The sequence below is a fragment of the Plasmodium reichenowi genome, chromosome 13, assembly GCF_001601855.1.
Source record: "Plasmodium reichenowi strain SY57 chromosome 13, whole genome shotgun sequence".
In the NCBI taxonomy this organism is placed as follows: domain Eukaryota; phylum Apicomplexa; class Aconoidasida; order Haemosporida; family Plasmodiidae; genus Plasmodium; species Plasmodium reichenowi.
In genome coordinates this window covers 1,916,717-1,925,965 of record NC_033658.1, presented here as the reverse complement: position 1 = coordinate 1,925,965, position 9,249 = coordinate 1,916,717, and the positions used below count along the sequence as shown (strand labels likewise).

Here is a 9,249-nt window from a genome sequence, read left to right as displayed (position 1 = left end):
AAAAAAAAAAAAAAAAAAAAAAAAAAAAAAAAAAAAAAAAAAAAAAAAAAAAAAAAAAAAAAAAAAAAAAAAAAAAAAAAAAAAAAAAAAAAAAAAAAAAAAAAAAAGAGAAAAAAAAAAGAAAAAAAAAAGCTGCTATCTATTATTTTACGTGCCTTGTATATATATATATATATATATATATATATACATTTTTTATCGTTCTTGAAATATCATTTATATGTTCTTGTGTTAATCTATTATTTCAAAGATCTTGAAAATAATTTCAATATAAATATAAGTTCATAAAGTTTTGTAATGTGTATATTTTAATTATAAAAAAAGAATAATAATAATAAATAAATAATAAAAAAAACTAATTCGTATGTATATAAATATTTATATAAATATTTATTTATACGTTTAAGAGAAAAAAAAAAAAAAAAGTATAAGGTTTTGATTAAAGTTCCTTGATAATATTATAGCTTAATAATATATACGTTACATTTACAAAGTTGCAAAATCGATTTATATTATATTATTTTTTCTTTTTTTATATATGTACATTTTGTATATAAAAAATACATACCTATATATTATATATATATAACAATATTATGATATTAAAAAAAAAAATATATGGGGCATTTATATATCCTATAAATAAAATTTATAAAAAAAAAAGAAAATATATTTATATATATATATATATATATATATATATTTATTTATTTATTTTAATTGTTAGAAATATAAATTCTTAACTTTTCAATATTCTTTAAATTTTTTGTAAAATTGAAATACAAAAAAATACATATTCTTTATATTATTTCTTTTTATCTTTTTCTTATTTCAAAGCTATATATTTATAACTATATATATTTTAAGCATACATTTTAAAGAACAAAAAGGGTTATATGTTTTTTCTTTTATATTTATTTATAATATAAATAATTAAAAATTCAGCCACAATGAAAAACACCGTAGTACGTATTAAGGCTGAATTAGAAAACGTTAAAAGGTTATTCTGTGATGATGAATATTTATGGATATTTAATAGTATGCAAAATAACATAAAATAAAACAAACATAATTAATATAAATATAAATAAATAAATATATATATATATATATATATATATTCCATTTTATCGTCTTTTAGTTCGTGATAGTACTTCGTCTTTAACTAGGGATAATATCCAATTTCGAAAAACAGACATCTTAGAAATACCTAACAGTAGGGGGTATGAAGAATGAAAATTAATTATAAACAACATATATATATTTAAATATATATATAATATATATATATATATATTACATGTATTTTTTTTTTATTTTTCTTTCCGAACAAATTTTAGTACGGCCAATTTTATGATTAAATGGACAGAATATCCTAAATATTCGACAATTAATTTTGTAAATGTAATTTAAACATAAAAATAAAAAACTAAATGTGAACAAATGTATATATATATATATATATATATATATATATATATATATATATTCGACTCCTATATTATACTAATCATTCTATTTTCTTTTCTTGTACTTAGACAAAAAATTCCTGTTCCTATGAAGAAGTAAATAATAACGAATGGCGAGATTTCGCTAGTTTTGAGTGTAGAGGGTAAAAAAAAAAAAAAAAAAAAAAAAAAAAAAAAAAAGCTATTTCAAAATTAACATATTTTTTTAACCTTGTTTATTCAAATAAATAATATACCTATACATATTTACATATACATATTTTTTTAATGATTCTTTTATAGAATAGAACTAATTGATTTCATTCCAAGTAATAATTTTATTGTTGAAGATACAAAAGGAAAACTTTATTATGATGTTAACTTATCTGATCAGAATTGGTGTGATTATAACGAGGTAATTTTTATTTGTTTATATATACATATATATATATATATACAACCATTTTGTTTACATACATTTATTTTTATAATGTATTTCTGGTTAATTATTACAATTTCATACATTAATATAAATATATATAATTATATATAAATATGTATATATATATATATATATATATTTTTTTTTTGTACATATAATTCATTTTTTTTAGGAACATGAAATGTGCGTTGGTATTTATAATCTCGAGTATGAAGTAAATTAAGATGGTAATTTCTTTTTCATTATTTACAAACTTATTCCAATGTTTATTTAAAAATTATAACTTTTTAAGAATTAAAATATTTGATTGTTTTCAAAAAAAAAAAAAAAATAATTTAAATATTATTAAAACGAATTTTATATGCAACAAAAAAAAATAAAAATGAAATAAAATAAAAATAAATAAATAATAAATAAATAAATAATTAAATGTATATATAATGTAATATATAAAGAATACCTATCCCAAACACTTATAAATATAAATATATATATATATATATTAATATTTATATATGAAAATATTAAGTACACATAATTTTTTTTTAAAACAATACAAAATTTTTAATTTGCTTATATTTTTTAACTACATAAACATATATATATTTATATGTATGTATCCGTTTTAAAAAAGTTTAAAGATTTTCTTTTATATGCAACTTCAGGTTGAGTTACACTTTTTCTTTTTTTTTTTTTTTTCTTTTTTTTTTTTTTTTATTATTATTATTAATTATGTCTGATGAATTAATTATGTTATCTAAAAAAGGACCTATAAATATTATAAAAAAGGTTTATGATATGTATGCATTATATTAATTCTTTAATATATATATATATATATATTATTCCTATTTATGTATTTTTAATTTTTTTTTTTTTTTTTTTAATTTACTTTATCAAATTTTTGGTATTTTCTTTGTGTATTACATTTATTTTAATATCCTTGACAATATTATATCTAAAGTTAAAAAGACATTAACCAAATAAATAAATAAAAATATATATATTATATATATATATATATATATATATAACATGATACATATACATATTTACATATTAACATATTAATTCTATATTATTCACATATGAACGTTTTATAATTTAAAAAAATATTGAAAAAATGAATAATGCCATATAATCAATAGAATTTGTTTATATACTTACTCTTTATCATTATTTAAAATTATTTTATCAAAAATATTTCCGCTCAAAAAATCGGTAATTAGTTCATTCCTTTTAATAACCCCAAACAACTCTCCATTAGATTTATACTTATCAATAAACTACAAAGATAAAAGAAAAAAAAAAATAAAATAAATAAATAAATATACAAACAAAAAAAGAAACAAAGAAACAAAGAAACAAAATGAAATCATACATATATATATATATAATATTCATGTAATTTCTTTTCATTTAAATTTCCTTTTTTCTGGTTTATTACCCTAATTTCTGCAGTGTTGCTCAGAGTATCCTTGATAACCATTTTATCAGCAAAAGAAAAGCTCATATGTCCATGTAATAGATTTCTTAATATAATGTGTGGATAATTAAAGGTAATATTATAATTACTTTTATTTGTTATTTGTATTTGATTTTGCATATATATGATTATCTGATCAAATGTACATAGTGTTTTTAAAATAAGTTCTGAGGTAATTTTTGTCTTGCTTTTATAATTTTCTGCTATTAAAAAAAAAGTTATTGGATTATCGTTTTTTAGTGTAATATCAATATTGGAATGTTCATAGGAACATTCAATTTTTTCATTTTTTTTTGGAAAAATGAGTGAAGTAGAGAATGTATAATGTAATAAAGGTAATGTATTAATTATATGAATAATATTAGATATAAAATATTCATCTGTATAATCAATTTTATTTTTTTTATTTTTTATAAATTCACTTATATATTTAAACTCTTTAACATCATATAGATTTATATTTTGTATAATATATAAAAAGACTTTAGATATGTTTCTTATAAAGAATGTATCATCTATATTGTCAATACTTGATAAAAATTTTTCATTAAAATATCCTTTATATGTTAATTCATATATATATAATAATATATTTTTATTATATGTTTCATTACTATTAATATTAAAAAATATATTTTTACATATTTGTTTTTCGATTTTTTTCTTTTCAAGAAATAATAATGTCTCATTCTTTTCTTCTACATAATATTTGTCACAATAAATATTCTCATCTTTAAAATATTTAAGAATATCAATGGTTAATAATTTTTCACGAATATTATTACATCGAGTATAATTTATTGATTCATTAAAAAAGAAACTATTATAATTATAATAAGTATAAAAAATAAGTTCACATGTATTATCCTTTTTTTCTTGTATTAAAAAAATATCACATCCATCAACATTTACATATTTATTACAATAATAATTTTTAAAATATTTATACACATATTTATATTTCAAAAAAAAAAAAATTGAACATATTATATTCCTTCTTACATTGTCTAATAATTTTTTAATATGTCTATAACAATACGCCGATATATAATTGAAATTATTATAAATATGATATGCACTATTTTGATTTAAATCACTGGAGCATTTTTTTGTATCATCAACATAATGGCATGCTTCATTTGTATTTCCCCCCTTACACTTATCAACACTATTATTATTATTATTGTTGTTGTTGTTTTTATTGTTGTTTTTATTGTTGTTTTTATTGTTGTTTTTGTTGTTGTTTTTGTTGTTGTTTTTGTTGTTATTATTATTATCATCATTATTGTCACCATTTTCATCATCATCATTATTATTATCATTACCTTTGCTTTTCATTTGGGGGATTCCCATAATTTTTATATTATTATTTTTCTCCCTACATGAAGACTTCATCTCAGAATCCTCTTCTGGAGTAATAACGTCTGATTGGTCCTTTTGTATAAAATCACTTTTTAAACTTTTTGATATATCCATTTTTTCTTCATCATTATATTTATTTTTCATCTGTTCATTATTAAAGTTGTCATTATTTACGTCCTCAATTTTAATCTGTCCATGCTTGAAAAACTCCTCCTCCTTATCGTCACGTTTTAAACGTATTACGTTTTTATATATATCCATATGTAGCTTATTAATATCTTCATTAAATTCTAAAGATTTAAGAAATGCTTTTGTATTCTTATTTGTATATTGCAGAATTATATATTTACGCAATCCGCCTTCTTTATCTTTTAATATATTATTATCGCTATTACATATCTGTGTAAATTGAGTACATAAAATTTTCCTTGGCTTAAAAAATATGTGACAAGGGAATATTTTAAAGAAAATATTTTCACAATAAATATTAAATGTACTATAAACATATTGTATATTATCATTTTTGGTTTTAAATACCTTTTTATTTATTTCGTTTGGGTGATATTTATTATGGCTTGTCAAGAAATTAATCACATAATTAATATTATAGGGTATATTTAACGAACACTTATACATATGATTAATTGGTTTATGATTAGATATGTATATATATATAATACATATACAAAAGAATAACAAGAAGAACGACAGGAAATATATTTTGAAATATAAATATAATGATATAAATGAATAGATACATGACATAATCGATATTATATTAAAAATAAAATAAAATAAATATATATGTTTATTCTTTTTTTTATTATTCATTTTATTATTATGAAATATAGGTAATTTTGTAATATGTGATTCTATATTTTTAAAACTATTATCAACATGGTCATTTTTGGTTTCTACATTTAATAAGGTAGTAATAATATTTTTTATATCATATAGTCCACATGGATCTATATTCATATATAATTTATCAACATAATTATTATTATATGTAAAATATAAATCATCCTTTTTATAAAAATAATTTAATATGTTTCTTTTTTCATTGATTTGTTCAGATTTTTGACAAGCTGTTTTATTTTTTTTTTTTTTTTTTTTTTTTTCTTTATTATCATCATCATTTATATAAGACATATCATAATTCTTTTTATTATTCACTGAATAACCTTCATATTTGTTATTAAAATTTTCAGATTTAATGTAATTTTTTTTATTAAAATTTTTGTCCATTTTATTATCCCAATAATTATTCAACGCGCTTTCAACAAATTTGTTCTTATCTTCTTGTGTTTTCATTTTTAGTCCTTTTTTCTTTTTTCTTTTTTTTAATTTATTCATTTTTTTATTTGAAGAACAAGTTTCTTTTTCCATCTTCTTGTTAAATATATGATCATAATTCGTAACGAAAATACCATTAAATGGATCAGTATTATTTTGTAATGTGGATATATAATGTGAGTTATTTGAAATTGTTTTATTCTCTTCATTATGATATTGTGATAAATCATTATCGCTAAGAATTAATTTACTATGAACAATTTCGTCCTTATCATTTATACATATATAATTATTATAATTATGATTATTTATATGGATCTCTTTATTTGATTCTTTTGAATATAGTAAGTTATAATTATTTATAGTTCTATCATTTTTATTTCTTGACATATCTTGTAATTTTTTGTTATCAACTATTCTTTTGTTTTTCTGTGTATGATAATTCGGTGTGTCTTTATTATTATAATTAATATGGTTATCATCATTGTTGTTGTAATGGTTGTTATCCACATCATAGTCATCATCATTATTATCATCATTATTATCATCATTATTATCATCATTATAGTCATCATTATCATCATAATTATTATCATCATTATAGTCATCATTATCATCATCATTATCATCATCATTATCGTCATCATTATCATCATCATTATCGTCATTATTATCATCATTATTATCATCATTATCATCATTATCATCCTCATTATCATCATCATTATCATCATCATTATCATCCTCATTATCATCATCATTATCATCATCCTCAGTATCTTCATAATCATCATCATCTTCTTTGTTATCTCCATTTTGTACCCCCTTACTCACAATTTTCCCATTTTCCTGTTTAATCTCTCTCTTTTTTATACTTTCACTATTCATTAAAGTAGCCATTTGTATATCTATCATACATTTCTTTGTTTGTATTTCATTCTCTGAACTTAAATAATTAACATTCTTTGATAAGGAGTTTATTACAAAAACACTATTTCTTCCTTTATATTCACCTATCCATTGTATCTGCGCATTTAGGAGATCGATTTCTCCTTTTAGCTCATTTTTACTATTATTAACATAATAACACAATTTGTTATTTTTTATAACAAAATATCGAAGCTTCCATGAATAAAACATCCCTTCATTTAGTCTGTATAAATATTCACCAAATTCTTTGTTTTCTTCATTTTTCTTAAAGAAAAAGTAATTTTCCGATTCTATTTTCTTTTCTTTTTTTTTTTTTTTTTTTTTTTTTTTTTTTTTCTTCTTTTTTATATTATCTATAACATTATTATGATTTTCATTGAGGTTATTTTTTATGGTTAAATCGTTAGGGAATAATAGAGATGTACTTTTAGTAATAACACTTTTATTTCTAGAAATATTATTAATATTATGGATATTATTATCACCATATACATTAATCATTTTATTATTTAGTGTATCTTCATTTTGAGTGGTTTGCTTTTCTCTTTGTACGTCATTAATATTTATATTTATATTTTTTTTTTTCATGTCTTTATTATTTTCTTTATCATTATCATCATAAGCTTCATTATATTTGGTACATATAAAATCTAAATTATCATTATCCATATTTAGTGATGATGTAATATAGGTTCCATTGGGCAGGTCTTTTGATATTTCTTTTTTTCCTTGATCATTACATTCAGATAAATTTTGTTTATTAGTACATTCGTTATTATGAATGTTTCCATTATAATAAATATTATTATTATTATTATTATTATTACATATTTTATCATTATTTATCATATTATTACCATTAGACATATTTCTTTGTGTATCATCTTTTTGGTTATTTTTAAAAGTTAACGAATCTATTATATCATTACTTAGTTTATCATTATTTTCTTCATTATTGTTATGATGTATAACATATTGATCTTTTACATTTTCGTTTTTATTCTTATTTTCTTCATCCAAAATATCATGTGCAACATTTTCGTCTTGTGAGTCGTTCCAAAATTTATTCAACTTCTTTTGAACATCTCTTTCTAAATTTCTTATATCTTCAATTGACAAATCTATCCATTCATCAATCCAACAGAATGCTTTCCTATGATATTTTAAGATATTATCTCTAAGCGCAGATATAATCCAGTTTTCTAATTTTGAACAGAATATACCAAAATAAGGTATATTAATAGTAAATACCTTATAACATGTCATAATAATAGAATGATTTTCTTTCCAGTTTTTTTCAAGTTTTCCTCTTTTAGCTTTATCACTATAAAATAACGAAGGATCTTCATTTTCATTATAATCTTTATAAGATATTTTATCATTTACTATATCTACATATATTACTTTTCTTAAAGAGAGAGCTTCTTCTGATAAATTCAAAGCATTGTCTTCAGTGTCATAACCATTAAAATGTGCAGATTCAACTTGAATCTTGGCTTTTGGAAAACCACTAGACTCATATACAGTTTTTAAATATGGATATGAATTCCATGACTTTTCATCTATAATACAATATTTAGGATCTATAAAATTTAATAGCCACTTTGGTAACTTATTTATTAAATTTATTCTCTTATATGTATACTGACCACATGTACCATCCTCATTTATATAACTTTCATTTTTCAATATTACTATTCCTTTTTTTGAATCATTATTCTCATCACCTTTTTCACAACTACTATTTATATTATTTTCTGCATCTTCTAATGAAGCTTTAGCTACAAAATATAATTGACATACTTTATATTCTTCTATGGTTAAAGGCATAGCAAGCCTAAATTCGACAATTTTCATTTTATATTAAGCGTCTATGTAAACATATCTAAATGAATTGATACACATACAAAAATATGTACAATATATAAATAAATAAATAAATAAATATATTTATGTATATATGTATATATTTATTTATATACGTAATAATATGCACACATATAAACTTTATAAATTATAAATACTTTTAATTATTAAAAAAAACAAAATAGAGCTATATATTATTAAAAATATATAATTCATAAAATAAATAAATGAAATGAAATGATAACATATATATATATATATATATGATAATTCCTTATATTTATTCTATGTATAAATTAAAAAAAACATAGAAAGAAGAAATATACTTAAATATATTTATCCTTACACATACTGATCATTACATATATATATATATATATATATATATTTATTTATTTATTTATTTATTCACACTTTTG

General features: G+C 19.0%; 2 protein-coding genes across 2 annotated transcripts; one reads left to right on the top strand and one right to left on the bottom strand.

Annotated features, from left to right (window-relative positions):
• Positions 1–950: 950 nt before the first annotated feature.
• PRSY57_1350100 (hypothetical protein) lies at positions 951–2,113 on the top strand (the record flags this gene model as incomplete). Its single annotated transcript, XM_012909425.2, has 6 exons — positions 951–1,038; positions 1,142–1,223; positions 1,341–1,404; positions 1,539–1,612; positions 1,752–1,863; positions 2,063–2,113. The coding sequence occupies 6 exons, from the start codon at positions 951–953 to the stop codon at positions 2,111–2,113; spliced, it is 471 nt and encodes a 156-aa protein (XP_012764879.1).
• Positions 2,114–2,643: 530 nt separating this feature from the next.
• Positions 2,644–8,821, bottom strand: PRSY57_1350000 (phosphatidylinositol transfer protein, putative; the record flags this gene model as incomplete). The annotated part of the gene is made up of 4 exons (XM_012909424.2): positions 2,644–2,659; positions 2,783–2,848; positions 3,058–3,176; positions 3,338–8,821. The coding sequence occupies 4 exons, from the start codon at positions 8,819–8,821 to the stop codon at positions 2,644–2,646; spliced, it is 5,685 nt and encodes a 1,894-aa protein (XP_012764878.2).
• Between the last annotated feature and the right edge of the window lie 428 nt (positions 8,822–9,249).